This window comes from Tetrahymena thermophila, assembly GCF_000189635.1.
Source record: "Tetrahymena thermophila SB210 genomic scaffold scf_8254389, whole genome shotgun sequence".
Classification (NCBI taxonomy): Eukaryota; Ciliophora; class Oligohymenophorea; order Hymenostomatida; family Tetrahymenidae; genus Tetrahymena; species Tetrahymena thermophila.
The window spans coordinates 1-17224 of record NW_002476172.1 but is presented as its reverse complement, the minus strand read 5'-3'; the positions used below and the strand labels follow the sequence as shown (position 1 = coordinate 17224).

Genomic DNA, 17224 nt, shown 5'->3' with positions numbered 1-17224 from the left:
TGCATAAAGCACTTATTCTTCTATAGTTAAAAATTATTAATCATTTAGTAAATAAGAACATTCATTCAATGATATAATTAATTGCATCATATGTTTATTCATGCTAAAAATAATTCTATGGTAATAGTTAGAAAATTTTGAGTCGTAAAGAATTACTTAAATTAGAAAAGAATTTATTTATTAAGACAAAAAGGAATAAATAAAGTGAAAGCAAATCTTAATAAAATATAAATTAGATTTAAATCAATAAATTTTGTATAATAAATAAATAATTGTTTGTAAATTGCGCATTCAAAATTAAAAAAGTAGATTCATCTAATTAAAAAAAAAAATATTTATATATATTATAAGGTAAACTAAAACTAACGAAAATGGGGAATGCGCTTTGCTGTAGTGAAAGAAATGATATAAATCAATAAAAAGAATAAAGTTTTACGTTAGATGATGCCAAAAGAAGAAAGCTCATAGCTGCGAATTCTCATTATAGCAATTAAAATATGCAAGATGAAGTAATTTTTGGGTTTTTTAAACAAATAAATTTGATTGGTATTGAAAATATTTTTTTGAAGTACAAAGCGAATAATAATTTTAAAGCCATTTCATAGAATGATATAAAAATATTGTTGATATTTAAATAGGATGGAAGATTAAGCACATTGAATCCAACCCCAACTCTTGAAAGCTAGTCTCCAACTCCAAACAGAATCGAAAACGCAAATAGAGTAAACATTCAAGAAACAACAGAGCAAGGAATATCAGATTTTAAGTTAGAAACTCTTCCAACTGAATAAGCTGAGGTCTTATTAGATTGCAAGGTATAAAATATTTTTGAAGATCTAAAAGGATTTCAGTTTCTCATTTATAATTTATTTATTTTATAAAAATTTCTGCTATAATTTAGCAAATGTAGTCAGAAAATAGATTGGAGATGCTTTATATTGATTTGAGCAAACTCAAAAATGATGACACTCCAATACATTAAAATCATCATCAAATAAATTAGAATAACTCATAAGCACTAAATGTACAAAATATAAATTATAGTTTATATTACAAATAAATTTAATAGCAAAAATTTCAACATAAAATATCCATTTACTTGCTTGAGAGTGTTTTAAAAATATCGCTTTTAAAAGAACCTCATTCAGCAAGTTAAAATTCGCAAATGGTTCGGTTTATATATCTATAATTTTAATAGATGAATTAAAACTCTTAATTTGCTTATCTGCTGCATTATATCCTACTGTATCAAAAATACCCAATCGTTTAATTAAACAAAATTTTACTACTCAAGATTTATTAAAAACGCCTAATATATATTTTTGGGAATTTATTTCCTAAATTTTGTTTCAATTTTTTAAATTTCTTTTATTTTTTTCTTTGTTTGTTCTATTTTATAAGATTAGATTAGGTACATGAATTTCTTATTCATCAAAAACCAACCATTCTTTCATTAAATAAAAAATACTTTTTTTAATTTAAAACTCAACAATCTTCTTTTTACTTCAAGATTTTATAAGATTTCTTAGCATATCATTTCAATAAATAAATAGATACTTTTTGATTTGCTTTTCTAACAAAAATTATACAAACAAAATTTATTTTCTTCAAATATTCCATTTTAATTATTTCTAAATTACGATTGTTATAAAAAGAGGGTAAGCAGCAGAGTAGACGATCCAAGCTATTTAGAGGGAAGTCCTAATGCTATTTTATCATATTTTCAAGATAACAGAAGATTTTTAATGCAAAGAAGCTCAGATGAATTTTAGTTCAATAATAAAGAATATGTTCTGCTAGGTTCATATCAAAGAGATGGATATGAAGTTAATTAATATTATAGCTTGCAAACAAATAGTGTAATCATATAAAAGAAATTTAAGTAAATCAACAATTTGCATAATGAGGTTGACTCAAGTAAGAGCTTTAAGTGTTGCAAGAATCTTAAAGTTTTTATTTCAAATCTGTTAAGTGTCAATGAAAAAGATTTAACCATATTTTACGAAATGGGTAACTTTAGATTGAAGGATCTTATTACTTTAAATTTGCTCACAGAGATTTAAATTATGAAGATGGCTTTGAATTTGGTTTAATTCGTGCTTCTTTCTCACAGCAACTAAGTTTGCTTGAGGGAAATTGATTTAGACTAAATTAGTCTTTCTCTAAGCAGCAGTTAATCAGCATCTGGAGCTTATTTACATAAATACTTTGTGCAACTTAACAACTTCATAGATCCACAAGATAAATTTAATTTTATATGGTAAAACCAAATTCAAAAAGTGAGTGACATCTTTTGTGGATATAGCAATACAAATAAATTCGTTTAATCTAATAACTTAATTAAGTTCTTAAAGTAGGTTAATGACCAAACAAATATGTTAGATTTCTTGAATCACTTAAGATAAAATTACGAAGATTTAATGAAAGATACTCTTGTTGATATTTCTGAAGACTAAGTTGACACTCTAAATACCTTTTATTTAACAGAACAAGACCTATAAACAAACATCTAATTCTATTTTAAATTGTTTGAAAATGGAACTACTTATTTGAATAATGAATAATTATAAATAGTAGTCAATAAACTAAACAATTATATCTATGAAAACTTCAAAGATAAATAAAAATATTAATATGTTGACCATTGCCTTTCTCTATTCGAATAGCAGTGTGAAGACGAACAATTACATGAACTTGAAATCATTTATAGAATTTATCATACTTTTCTTTGTTTCCGTAATTTAAATACCAAATAATCTTTAAAGTAACTCTAATTGGCTTTGAAAACTTGTAAAAACCCTGATGTGATTTTGTTATACTAATCTTTAATTTATGCTTTATTAAGTCTTTCATACATTCAAGAAAAAGATCTAAGTTAAGCCAAAATTCTTTTTGTCAACTCAAATAGAATTTACTAAGCTCATCATAAAAACACCTACCATTTCCCAAGAAATAATTACTATTAAATATTAGTTTTTGCTTAAAGTTTGATAACTTATAAACTAGGCTACTTTGAGACTAGTATTAAAAGGTATTAATTAATTTCTTAATAATTTTTATTTTTATTTAAATCATTTTTTTATTTTAGATTGGATTACTTAGAAAAATTTTAAGCCAAAGGAAAATTACTTATTGACTTTAAATACATCTGGTTTATGAAAGGATTGAATAAAATGGAATTAGATTCCTATCAAGAAGCAGAGGAATACTTTGAAAAGACTTTAAACAGAGTTACAAATGAAGAAACCAGAATCGCCAGCATGTCAGATTTCTCCTAAGCTGATGATTCTAATTCAACAATTGACAAAAATATTTTTGATATCTTAATAATGAACATATTAGCCAACTCATTTAATAAAAGCAACGAAAAGTTAGAATAAAACATCGACTCTTACTAAAATTATAACAGCGATTACGCTAATGATAATAAAGATGTATTTTAAATTTTAAATAAAATATTGACTGTAATATTATGAAGCAACAATGTAATAAATTATCTAAATAAATTCTTATTAAAAAAATAGCTTCCTAAATAATAACATAACTATCAAAATCTACTTAAGCAATTAACTCAATAACTAACAATAGTTACCATCCAAATTAAAACCATTAGAATATGATAATAAAAAAACACTATTCTTTTTTAAATTTTATAATTAATTAGATTAAAAATATTTAAATCTCTATATTTAATTTAGTGTTAATTCCTTCATATTTAATTTTTATAAATATAGTTTCCGTTTAAAAATTTTATACAACTATTTTTGTAAAATTTTATTTATTTTTATGAAATGTCAAGTTAATTTTTATACATTAAAATAAATTCATTACAATTACCATAAAGTCTCTTATTTCAGTTAGCAGGTCAAGTTAATTTTTATACATTAAAATAAATTCATAGCCATAATAATATTACTTTAAACAACTTATAACAGGTGTTTTATATGCATGTTTTGGGGTATATTAATTTATTGAAATTTCATACGAATTTAATAAATAATATTATAGAATATAATAAATTTAAATGTTAACAAAGAGATATTACTTAATTAATTAGATTAATAATTTAAATAAAAAATTTTTAATTTTAAATCTAAATAATTTAATTTAAAATTATTACTTTAAAATGATTTTTCTTTTTTTGCTTTAGTGTTGCATTTCTCTTTTAACTTAAAATTTAAAATAAATGAATTATTAATACATTAAAATTTTGTTTTTTTATTATCAAATATACTTTTTTTAATATTAATTCTATTTAAATTAATATTTAAAATAATATCTAAACAAATAAATGATTTTATAATCCAAAAAAAATAAAAAATTTTTAAAATTTAAAAAAAATAAATTAAATATGCAATAGATTAAATTTTTAGAAATCTAAAAACTACATAAATATCTAAAAAGAATTGATAGTAATCTTAATAAGAAACTAGGATATTAAATTTGTAATTGAATTAGTTCGTTGAAAATAGATAAGAAAATTTAATTAATTTGTTGCAAATAATTACATAGAAAATTAATTGCTATGGCTGAAAATATTCTGCCTAACTAATCGACAACTAGCTTGATTGTTAATTCAAGACTTATTCACAGACCACCTTAGAGTATTCCTAAGTTTTTAGAAAATTTCGAGGAAATACCTTTAAGAGAAAAGAGGGATGAATAAAATTAGAATTTTTAAAATAGTAATACAAGATCATATGATCAAAATCACTAAACTAAAGACATTAGTCTTAGTAATTTGTAAATAAATTAGTCCTTTGATAGTAACAGAAATGCGATGTATTTACGCTCTTCTTAATAAAAGAAGAAGATTTTTGAAGAAAATTACTCAAATACTTCAAAATAAAATCCAGCTACTGCATCAGTTCAAAATTACAAAAGACACAGAACTTTTAGTACTCAAATTTATGATTATGTCTAAACTGATAATAGCTTTAATTAGGTCAACCAAAGCCTTAATGTTTAATCTTTTAATTAGAATAGAATCCATTTATTGTCATTCTAAGACGAGGAAGTAATGCCATAGATAAATATTTAGTCTGAAAAAGATTAGCAAACGAAGATAATTTAAGAAATACTTGCAAATTTCAAGTAGGAAATAATGAAAGAATAATCTAACGCTCTTGATCACTTGAGATATTTTGTGAATTCTAACGAATAGTAAATCAACACTACTTTAAAATTTGATTTTGCATTTCGTTCACAAACTCAATAATTTAATTTATTAATTTCTATATTTTAAAAAATAATTCTATTAGAAAAATATCTTAGCTCACAGATCAATAGATAAAAAAATAACATATAAATTCTCCATAAGTCACACTTTCTAAATTAAATTAGCTTTCATAAATAAAATAAGACATTACTTAAAAAATTTAGTAGCAGATTTCTTCTTAGATAGGTGAAAAACTATTGAAAATAGAAGAAAACTAAAATACTCTCTACGAATATAGTAAAAAAATTAAATAAGACCTTGCTAACTTCTTTAATGAATCCATAAATAATGTTTTTGAAAACACATTCAAAGCTTAGATTGAATAAAAAATAGATTCATTTTAAAATTAAATGCAAGAAAAAATAATTTCTTTTGAGTCTTAGTAAAGCACCATAATTAGTTGTAATTAAAAATATTTACATTATTTACTCTAAAACATTTAACTTTAACTAAAATTTTTTTTTTAAATTATTTTAAAATTTATGGCGAGCTTAGAAAATTAAATATTTTTTTCTCTTAATATAAAGAATAAAGCTAAGAATCAGGGTATATAAGTCTAGAAGCTGAAAAAAAGCAATAAGAATTAAAGGAATTGGAGAATAAATTTGATAGGATAAAATTTGATATGGATTCTATTTGTAGCTAAATTGGATAAAAAGCTGATATTTAAACACTTTAAGAGTAATTTAATAATATTTTTGGAGAAAAAGTAGTTTAAATAAATGAAGATATTAAGTAAATCAATGATTTAAAAGAGGAGTAGAAATAATTTCAACAAAATTTGATTTAAATGCAAATAAAAAATTTAGAAAAAGTAGAAAATATTTAGAATAACTATTAATAATTGGAGTAGGAATAAAGTTAATTTTAAGAGAATGAGATGGTTAGCTAGTAATAATAAAATAAAAATTAATTTATGAAAAGCTTAGATGGTTTAATTCAAAAAGTGAAATAGCTAAATTAATTGCACAAGAAGCTGATGGAATAAAAAAAACAATATGAAGATAATATCAAAGAAAAATAAACAAGTTTAAACAAAAATGATGAATTTTCTACTGATAGACAATAATTTAAAGAAACAAGTTTGGAAGGAGAGTAAATTCATGATTTGATAGTTAGTTAGAATGACTTAGATAATTTTATTACAATGACTATTGATGATGAAAAAAGATAATAGACAAGAGAACCAAACCCATATAGGAAATCAAGTAAACTCTAAGACAGTTAAATTATTTAGAAAGAAATACAAGAGGAAAGCAATTTATTTAGATATTCTACTATTAATTAGAATGAAAACTAAAACTAACTTTAGGAGATTCACAATATTTTATCTAGAAACTAAAATGTGGTCAGCAAGCCTCCGAAATAGCAGCCTAAAATTGTTTTTAGGAGAAAAAAACTAAGTGAATCTAAAGTAGAGTCATATTAAAATGCGACTAACTACAATAGTTAGGTTGAGTAACACAACGAGTTTCCAAACTAAGAAATTTTAACATTTAAAAATGTTATTCCTTGCAAAGTAGTTAATTCTTTACTCTCTTCACCTTGTGGTGCAAATAAAGAAATTTTATTTAATTCACAGTAAAAAATAATAATGAACTAAACAAACTAATTTAGCAATACTAAAAATAGTTTTAGGCAGTCTTTAGATAACTTTGCATATTCATCTTCTAGAAAAGTTTAAACATAAGAGAATTAATCTCCTGGGAAGGAAGAGTAAACACAACCAATTTCTTTGAGCTAATATTATAAGCTTTAAATAAATAGGAGATCTTGTGATTTTACATCTTATTCTAAAAGTTATTCTTATTCATAGGAAAAAAATATTATAAATGCAAACACAGTAGATAAATTTAATTGTGAAGAATATTAATATAAGCCTAGTTAAAGAATAAATACCGTTCCTAGTTAGCCAGAATCTAATTCTATATTAGATGAATATGATATATAATAAGATTCAAGAGGGTTAGATAAAAGATCTTTAACGACTGAAGTTAAATCATCATATCTAGAAAAAAAAATAAAAACTATTACTTAAGATATCACTAAACTGCCAATAAAATTCCCTAAATAAAATTAAAAATAACCTATACTGGTAGGAGTAGATACACCATAAGAAGCAAAGAGCGATTTAAAGAAAAGAATAATAGATCAGAAGCACAAGAAAGAAGGCAACAAATATTTAATACCCTCTATAAATCTAAACAACCTTTAAATTTAAATTTAAGGTAAATTTACTTTTTTCTTTAAAAAAAATATATTTAAATTATTTAATTAAAAGACTGAGAATAGAAATTATTCACTTGCAAGAAAACAACATTTAAACTCATAAAAACACATATCGAAAAATAATTTCCATTAAAATACTTACTTTACTTTAATAAATTTTTATGATAATATTAGTAATTAATATTAAAAACTCATTCTTATAATTTCCTATAAAATTCTTATTTATAATCTATCTTTATGTAATTAAAATATTATAGATAATAACCAAATTAATTAATAATTTATCAACATAATGGAATGAAAAAAATCAATTTATTGATAATATTGTCAATTTAAAACAGCTTATAATTTTACAAAAAATGTGACTATTGATAATTATTAATTTCTCAACATAAAAGAATGAAAAAAATTAATTTATTGATATTATTATCAGAAAAAAACTTATAATTTTACAATTAATGTCACATATTTCGTAATTTTATTTTATATTTTAGTGTTATTATTTCTTAAAATTTATTAAATTATTTTTATATTATATGACTGACTCCTATATAATATTAAATTCATCTTATAATATAAAAATAATTTTATGCTAGCTTTGATTAGTTAATTAGCAATATAAATTTATCAAAATACTTAAAATTATTCTTTTATTTTGTTGTTACCAAATTTCTAGCTTTTTATTAAAGATTTTATTTCTTTAAAATTATTATGAAAATTTTAAAAAAATTAATTTTATATAATTTAAATACAATTATTATTTTTTAAAATCAAATCATGGTTTTCTTTAGAATAAATTTAATTTATTAATCAAGTAGTTTATTTTATTTTTATATAACGAAGCATCTATTCATATATTATTAAATTTTCAAAAAATGATAAATGAATATTACTTCTTCAATAATTTCTCTTTTTGAGTTTTGGCAAACGAATAAATAACTTGATTTCACTATAATATGATCAGATAACAATAATCTAATTATTTATAGTTTATTTTCTATCAGTAATAAATTAATATCAAAATTTGAAAGGTTTTTTTCATCAGCTATTGAAAATGATTTTATGGTGTATTCTTAAGACAGAAAGCATAGGAAGAATATTCTTTTAGTTAAATCAAGTTACTAAAATAGAATGTTGTAAAAAGTTGAATATTAGTTCAAATAAGATTTCTGACGATTTTTTGCTCTCTAAAGGTGAAGAAATAGATTGTAATTTTTATACGATAGAAATCCCTCTTATTAATTTTGTAGATAGTCTGCAAAATATTGATTATTATTCTATTAAATTTTTTAGACTCAAAACTTAGTTGTAAAATAGATTAATCATTTTACTAAATCAAAAGAAATGAAAGGTAATAAAAATATTTAGGAGAACAATAGATGTGATATGAATAGCTACGGAGACCATAGTAATATAGTTAAATTTTTACAAATATTTCTTTAGTTAATCTAAGTCTTTTAAAGAAAAGAAGAAATCAGATGTTTAATAGTAAGCTTCTAAAATATCTAAAAGTTTTGGTAATCATTAAGTTTATAAACCAACTTAGCTCGTTGAAATAAATCATATAAAAAATAATTATTTAAAAATAAATTTAGATCAAGCCTCCAGTGAAGCAGAAAATAATAATGCCAATGATGATGATAGCTTTTATGATTGGAATAAGAATGGAAATTTAGAAAAAACAAACATTGATAGAGTTAAAAGTGATATCCCATAAACTAGGATGATACACGCTTAAATTGAAAATGAAGAAGAAGGAGAAGAAACAAAAACTCCTGAAGATGAAGATAAATAAAGAAATAAAATGTTTCAACAATATGAAATGAGAAAAGAGGAACCTTCTCTTGTGTCAGAGTATGTTGTGGGCAGCTCCCCTAAAGATGAATCATCATCTGAATAAAGTATTGAAGAAAAAATAAAAGAAGCATCAAGTCAACATGAAAGAAATATCAGAAATGTGAATTTGGAAGTGAACAATAATTAGAATCTAAACATAAATTAAAATATAGAGTCTTCAAAATACATATATTCTTCTGAAATCTAAGCTCATATTAGAATGAAAGAATAAGAACTAAAAAAGACAGTAAGTAAATTTGTTAAGTTGAATAAAGTTAAGCTTATAAAATTATAAAATAATAACGAATTCCACTCATCTATCTATATATCTATCTCACTCATTTGATATTATTTACTTAATTGCTTTATTCATTTCACTGATTTGAATTTTTAAAAACTAACTTTTAAAACTAAAAGATAAGTCTAAATATAATTGTCATAGGCAAAACTGGAATAGGAAAATCGACCTTTATAGAAGCTTTTTTAAATGAGGTAAGTGCTTTCTTTAAAGATTTGTTTCGGTATCTGATCATTAAATATTATTTTTAAATAGAAATTCGAAAAATTAAATAATGAAATACGACCAACCACTATTGATATAATAGAGAAAAAGGCAGTGAGAAAAGAAAATGGAATAACTTTGAATTTAAATATGATTGATACTCCTGGATATGATGCAGATACATAAATAGCTTAGTGGCAGCAAAAAATAATTGGATATATTACTTCAAAAGTAATTTCTTATGTTAAAATTTCTTGATTAAATTTATATTTTATTTTAAAAGTTCGAAAAATTCAAACAAGTAAAAAAAGAGTAAGATAATAAAGATGCGTCAAAGTAATAAGAAATCTAAGACTAAAGAGTAATTTATATGATTGTATTTTTAAAATATTTTAAATCTGATTCTTTTAAAATTATTTAATTTAAATTTTTTATTATTATGATTCATTTATCTGCATTCCTTAGTGTTCTTATCTTTTCATTTAATTTTTTAGTCATATCATAGTCACTATTACTATTGATTGTGAACATTTTTATATTTATGTTCTATTTATTCAGAAGTTAATTTTATAAAGAATAAATCATTTGATTGAAAAACTTTAGCTGATATAACATACATTTATGAATGGATAAAAATACAAATTTAGTTATTGATTTATCTTACCAATAATAAAGGTTCATGGATGCTTATATTTTTTGTGTGGACCTAGAATAAATAAAGTAGACCTAGATAACTTAAAAAAATTGTAAGAATATGTCTCTATTATTCCTATACTAGCTAGAGGTGATTCATATACTCCAGAAGAAGTGAAATAATATAAAAAATAGTTGAGAAATGATGCAGATCAAAATAAAATTTTTTTCTTTGATCCATAAGAGGTATGCATTCATGCATCAATGCTTTATCTTTAATAAAAAATATAATATTTTATATTTATAAAATTATTTAGGTCTTTTAAGATCAGCCTGAAAAGCTTAATAAACTACTTAAAAGTCCTTTTGGTTCTGTTCCTCCGTTTTTGATTATCTCTTCTATAAAATAAATTTAAAAATCAGAAAATCAAGTATTTTATGGAAGGTATATGGTTTGTTTTAAATAATTCAATATATTCTTAAATTTTTTTATTTATTAAAATCAGGGAATACAAATGGGGAATATGTGATATAAAAAATCCTGAGCATTCGGATTTTATGCTTCTTTATACTTCACTTATTGGTTATTTTAGCACAAAACTCATTAAATTGGCTGATGTTTACCAAAATAGTTATTTCAATTAAAAAAAGAAATAATAAAAAATAAAAGAAAAAGAAAATAAAATAGAAAAAGGGATATTATTTGCTGGGTTATTTTCTGCAGCAGCAGCATACATTTATACAAAATTCTAAAAAAACTGATAATAACTAGTTAAGTAACTAAATAACTTGCTTACTTACTCCACTAACTTCATTGCTTGCATACTTCAATTTACTTATTAATTGATAATTAATTTTCAAAATATTTATAAATATTCAATTTATTTTTTATAAAAATGATCATTACATATATTCATGTTAATTTATTCAACTATTGTTATAAATGCGCTTACAACAAAAATAAATAAATCTGAATCAAGACTATCACCGAAAGCACCGATGGTTTAGTGGTAGAATAGAGCGTTGCCATCGCTTTGACCCGGGTTCGATTCCCGGTCGGTGCATTTTTTATAAAAATAAATAATTTGTTTGTTTTTTGATTTTAAAAAATGAAATATCTATAAAAGTAGTTTAAGGTATTCTATTATTTTTAGTAAATAAATTAAAATAATAAAAATAATTCGAAAATATAATTTTTTCGACATAATATTAATTAATTAATTACTTTATTTGTTTAAAAAATAATCAGTATTTAATAAATTTACTTTCATTAAACATATATATATAAATTGAAAAGAATATTAATAAATTTTTAATTGCTTTCATTCATTTCATTAATTTTAAAGTTAAGCCTTTAAATGAATTATCACTATCTTTTTTACTATAACGTCTCTTATAAGATGGAGACTCGATTTAGTCGATATCTTAAGTGAAATTTTTTATTTTAGTATTAATAGGAGATAGAACTTTTTATATTTTTTTTTCACTCTCTTAAATAGCATTTTTGATTTCTTCCACTACGGATTCATCTTCTATTGAAGGAGGTATTTTATAATTCTCCTCATTTATTATTTTTTTCAATAAACTTCTTAGGATTTCTCCATTTCTAGTTTGGGGTAATCTTGGAACTATTATGACTTATTTAAAATTAGCATAGCTTCCTATTTAATATTAATAATTAAATAAATAAGATTTACTAATTAAGCATTTTTTTTACCTATTTCAACATCTACTAAATCTACTAGCTGACTTAGGAATTATTATTTGTTTTTAATTAGCTTTCCTTTTTCAATTACTACAAAACCAACTGGAACTTCACCAAGAGTTTCATCGTATTTAGAAACAACGGCGGCATTCACAATTTCTGGAGCTGATTATAATACTTATTCTACTGATGACATAGAAAGCTTTTTACCTCCTGTTTTTATTATATCATCAATACGCCCTACAACCCAAAGATAGCTATCCTCGTCAAAGAAACCGGCATCACCTGTTGTGTAATAACCAGGAGAGTCTCCTAAATACTTTTTCATAAAGATTTCATCATTGTTAAAAAGACTAAGCATAAATGGAGGAGGAAGAGGTGTTTTCAAGCATACTTTACCAAGCTTATTGGCTTCTTCTATTTTTTTATTTTAATTATCTAAAATGTGCACTTCAAAGCTAGGACATGGCATTGTAACGCTACCTGGCTTATCTTAAAATGATTAAAAGCTTTAAGGGTAATTTGCTGATATTGCTCCTCCTATCTCCTATTAAATGTAAATGTTGTTTATAAACAAGTTTTTATTTATGTGCTTCTTTAGATATTCAGAAGTTTCTTAATCTGTGTGCTCTCCTGTTGTGTGGACACTTTATAGAGAAGTTAATTTGAATTTCTTAGTATTCATTCCGTTGGGATCTTCCTTTCTAATTTCTCTAATACTTGTAGGGTTTGTAAACAAGCACTTTACATTATATTTATCAATTATTCTCCAGAATCTTTTTTAATTTATAAAAATTTTATAGAGTATAATCGCAAAAATATTTAAATAATTAAATAAAAAATAAAATAAATTAATAATCTTTAAAAGTTACTGAATATTATCTGGTGTTCCAGTAGACCTTCCTTCATATAATATTGTTGTAGCACCTTTGATAAAAGCTCCATATATCATGAAAATGTGTCCTACTATCCAGCCTACGTCTGTTGCTGAAAATAGAGTATCATTAGAACCAATATCAAGAATATGTTTCATTTGCCAATCGCAATATACTGCAGTACCAGCATGATCATGCACAATACCTTTAGGATGATTTTCTCCTGAAGAAAACAAAATATATAAAGGATCATTAGAGTTCATGTGCTCACATTCAGTTTCTAATTATGCAATTTTTAATGCAGTATAATAATCATAATCCCTTTTTAAAACAAAGTTTGATGTCATGTGAATATCTCTTTGAACTATTAAACTAATCAAGTTGTGTTATCCACTCATTTCAAGTGCAGCATCAACTATTCCTATTTTTTAAAATATTTAATTGAAAAATTAATTAAAATATATTCAGTAGATAAAATATTCATTTATGTTTTATATCACTCATAAAATAGCTTTATTTAAATTATCTTTAAAGAAACCATTTTAATTTATTTATGGTTTGATTCTAGCATATTTTATTTTTAAGTATTTAGATTAATTTGCTTAAGCTGTTTAACATAGCTCATTTTATACATTTAAGTTTTAAAATTTTGTTTTTTTGTTTTGAATTATTTGATTTATCTTTTGATGGCTAGATATTCTATTTTAATTTTCTAAAGATTTCAAAAGTTAAGAATTATGATAGATATTTGAATAAATCAATCCATCATTTTACCTTTGTAATATATAATTTTATCGCCTCTTTCAATACCAGCAGATGCAGTTATAATGAGCTTTGGTTGACATTCAATTATTCTTCCTGCTAATTCTTTTGCTGGATATCCTCCATACACTACAACGTGTATGGCTCCTATCCTAGAGCATGCTAACATAGAAAAAACGGCTTCTGGAACATTGGGTAAATAAATTATAACCCTATCTCCTTTTTTTACACCAAATTACTTAAGTACCCAAGCTAATTTAGCTACATTTTCATATAATTACTTATAGGTATATGTTTCGCTCTAAACTGAAGATTTCAGAGAAGGGCTCTCCCAAATCAAGGCAGTCTTATTTCCATGTTATGCTTAGTGTCTATCTATTGCATTGTAACAAATATTAATTTCTCCATCAGAATACCACCTGTAAAATGGAGGTTAGCTCTTATCTAATATTTTGCTAGGTTTTTTAAACCAATGTAGATTTTCAGCAGCTTTTTACCAAAATTATTCTTTACTCTTTTCTTAAACTGATTCATTGTATAATTTGTTATACTAACCTATATTCATATTTATATTGCTCTAACTTTTCTTTAAAACTATTTTAGGTATACTATGTATTGATTTTTATTGGTTAATTGCCTAATTTTCCTATTTATTTATGTGTATCTGTAAAATACTATGATAATTCTTAAATTGAATTTAATTTATTTGATTAACTAACTAACTAATTAATTAAATAACTCACAAACTAATTTTTAGTCATGCAAGTTAATATGAATCGCAAGCTAAAATTTTTGTTTTAATAAAAGTCAAATCCTCGTAGTCATATCATATTTTAAATACACATTTTTTAAAAGTTTGTGTTGTAATCAATCGCATTATTAATATTTTTCAATTGTAAATTAATTAATAAGTAAATCTTTTAATTAATAATTATGTAAAATTTATAATAAGGTTGTAAGATAAGCTTAAAGCTTTCTTTATATCTAATGACCAATTTATAAATTAAGCAAAGGGCTCTTTTACAGATAAAAACATTTATCATAAAGATTATAAATTTTTTATCTGCATTAATATTTTGTTTTAAATTATTATTAAAAAAAATTTTGTTTTATTTTAAACCTTTATATTCTTTTAATAAAATGAATTTAATCAATTCGATAAACTTTATTATCAGAATTAATAAAATATTAGTGATCATTATCAAATAAATAAAAAATATATATATCATACCTCCTAACATATTAAGGCCAGATTATGTTAACACTTATAATTTTCCATTTTTTTTATTTTTATTTTTTTAATAAAATTTAATTAAAATATTTAAAGAAAATAGATATATAAAATACTATTATATAAATTTATTTAATATTATATTAATTTCTATTAGAAAGATAAATAGTTATAGGCTATCACTATTTATTTCTCTATTACAAAAAAAAAAATCTGCAATTAGCAATATTACAAATATTCCTAAAATTACAGAGCTAAAACAGAAAAATCTACTTATAAACATTATTTTTATAATATTTAAGAACATTAACTACAGGTTTTTTTCAAATATGGCTAAATAAATAACTGGCCATCTCTAATTCCTACTATATATATTTTTAAGTATATGTTTAAATTCAAATATTAATTTTAAATAGTGAATGTTAAATTAATCTTCTGTTATCTCTTCATAAAACCAAATATATAAATTAATATTTGACAATTAATTAATTAATTATTATATTTATTTGTTCTTTTTAACCATTTATTATTTATTTATTAATTAATTAATTAAATTTCATAAATTGCTTTTCAATATTTTTGAAAAAATAAATAAATGATATAATAGATTAAAGAATATTATAATTTGGAAGAAGTAATTATTAGCTTTTTAATTAAAATCCTTTAAATTTATATAAATTAATAAAAAAAGTTTTAAAGCTCTTCACTTTTATCTCATTAGGTTCTCGATATTATTCTGAGGTATATTTAATTAAAAAAATTACTTTTATTATTATTAATATTTTTTATATATTTAAATTTCAATTTATTTAAATAAATAATTTTTATTATACAAATTATCATCATTATTTATTGATGATAAAACTAAAATTTTTTATATTTTAACTTAATTTTCATTTAAATTTTTAATTATTTATTTATAATTCATTTTTTATTATTTGATATATTTTCTTCATTTTTTGCTATTAAAACTTACACTTAATAAAAGCTATTAATTTGTTTTATATTGTAATATTTTTAATTATAAAAGTTAATTTAAAACATTAAAGTTCTTTTAATTTATTTGATTTATTTTCCTTTTACTTTTTTTTATGGTTTCTTATTTTTTCATTCTTTGTTAATTTTATTAATTTTTAATTAATTTTATTATTTCATTTTTTTCTTCATTTTTTCCTCCTAATTAACAAAAGTGAAATACCTATTTAATTTATATCTTTCTTCATTTTTTCCTTCTAATTAACTATTTAATGATATATTATTTCTTCAATATTTAAAAAGGTTTAATTAAATTGGTGATGAAGGTGCATCAGGCTTAGGTTCTGCTTTAGCAAATTGCATTAATCTCTCAAATTTGACACTTGACCTTGGGTAAAAATAGTTTATTTGTTTTGGATTGTGATATGTTTAATTATAAAAACTAATTAAAAACAATAAAGCTCTTTTTTCTTTTTCTTTTTATTGTGCTTGCTTTTTTTTGTTTTTTCTTTGTTAATTTAGCTCATCATTTTATTTTCAACTTTTGCTTTTATTATTTATTTCTTATTATTTCATATTTTTTCTTCATTTTTTCCTTCTAATTAACTATTTAATGATATATTTTTTCTTCAATATTTAAAAAGCAAAAATTAAATTGGTGCAATTGGTGCATCAGGCTTAGGTTCTGCTTTAGCAAATTGCATTAATCTCTCAAATTTGACACTTTACCTTTAGTAAAAATAGTTTATTTGTTTTGGATTGTGATATTTTTAATTATAAAAACTAATTAAAAACAATAAAGCTCTTTTTTCTTTTTCTTTTTATTGTGCTTGCTTTTTTTTGTTCTTTCTTTGTTAATTTAGCTCATCATTTTATTTTCAACTTTTGCTTTTATTATTTATTTCTTATTATTTCATATTTTTTCTTCATTTTTTCCTTCTAATTAACTATTTAATGATATATTTTTTCTTCAATATTTAAAAAGTGGAAATTAAATTGGTGCAATTGGTGCATCAGGCTTAGGTTCTGCTTTAGCAAATTGCATTAATCTCTCAAATTTGACACTTGACCTTCTGTAAAAATAGTTTATTTGTTTTGGATTGTGATATGTTTAATTATAAAAACTAATTAAAAACAATAAAGCTCTTTTTTCTTTTTCTTTTTATTGTGCTTGCTTTTTTTTGTTTTTTCTTTGTTAATTTAGCTCATCATTTTATTTTCAACTTTTGCTTTTATTATTTATTTCTTATTATTTCAT

The 17224-nt window shown here is 22.2% G+C and overlaps 5 protein-coding genes across 5 annotated transcripts; 4 read left to right on the top strand and 1 right to left on the bottom strand. All coding sequences in view use genetic code 6, as the record gives it.

Annotated features, from left to right (window-relative positions):
• Nucleotides 1-371: 371 nt before the first annotated feature.
• On the top strand, nt 372-3476 carry TTHERM_00994100 (hypothetical protein; the record flags this gene model as incomplete). Its single annotated transcript, XM_001024258.3, has 4 exons — nt 372-815; nt 902-1024; nt 1656-3031; nt 3089-3476. 4 exons carry the CDS (start codon nt 372-374, stop codon nt 3474-3476), a joined length of 2331 nt encoding a protein of 776 aa, XP_001024258.2.
• A 1049-nt stretch (nt 3477-4525) lies between these two features.
• Nucleotides 4526-7504, top strand: TTHERM_00994090 (hypothetical protein; the record flags this gene model as incomplete). The annotated part of the gene is made up of 4 exons (XM_001024257.2): nt 4526-5163; nt 5262-5620; nt 5746-7446; nt 7500-7504. 4 exons carry the CDS (start codon nt 4526-4528, stop codon nt 7502-7504), a joined length of 2703 nt encoding a protein of 900 aa, XP_001024257.2.
• Nucleotides 7505-8791: 1287 nt separating this feature from the next.
• TTHERM_00994080 (septin protein) lies at nt 8792-11180 on the top strand (the record flags this gene model as incomplete). Its single annotated transcript, XM_001024256.2, has 9 exons — nt 8792-8855; nt 8911-8964; nt 9043-9530; nt 9701-9775; nt 9837-10016; nt 10069-10146; nt 10461-10664; nt 10736-10863; nt 10925-11180. 9 exons carry the CDS (start codon nt 8792-8794, stop codon nt 11178-11180), a joined length of 1527 nt encoding a protein of 508 aa, XP_001024256.2.
• Nucleotides 11181-11744: 564 nt separating this feature from the next.
• Nucleotides 11745-14325, bottom strand: TTHERM_00994060 (AMP-dependent synthetase/ligase; the record flags this gene model as incomplete). The annotated part of the gene is made up of 4 exons (XM_001024255.3): nt 11745-12079; nt 12136-12899; nt 12996-13419; nt 13773-14325. The coding sequence occupies 4 exons, from the start codon at nt 14323-14325 to the stop codon at nt 11745-11747; spliced, it is 2076 nt and encodes a 691-aa protein (XP_001024255.1).
• A 1261-nt stretch (nt 14326-15586) lies between these two features.
• On the top strand, nt 15587-17072 carry TTHERM_000994059 (oxalate/formate antiporter protein; the record flags this gene model as incomplete). Its single annotated transcript, XM_012800068.1, has 5 exons — nt 15587-15625; nt 15683-15732; nt 16270-16359; nt 16611-16700; nt 16952-17072. The coding sequence occupies 5 exons, from the start codon at nt 15587-15589 to the stop codon at nt 17070-17072; spliced, it is 390 nt and encodes a 129-aa protein (XP_012655522.1).
• Nucleotides 17073-17224: the final 152 nt, after the last annotated feature.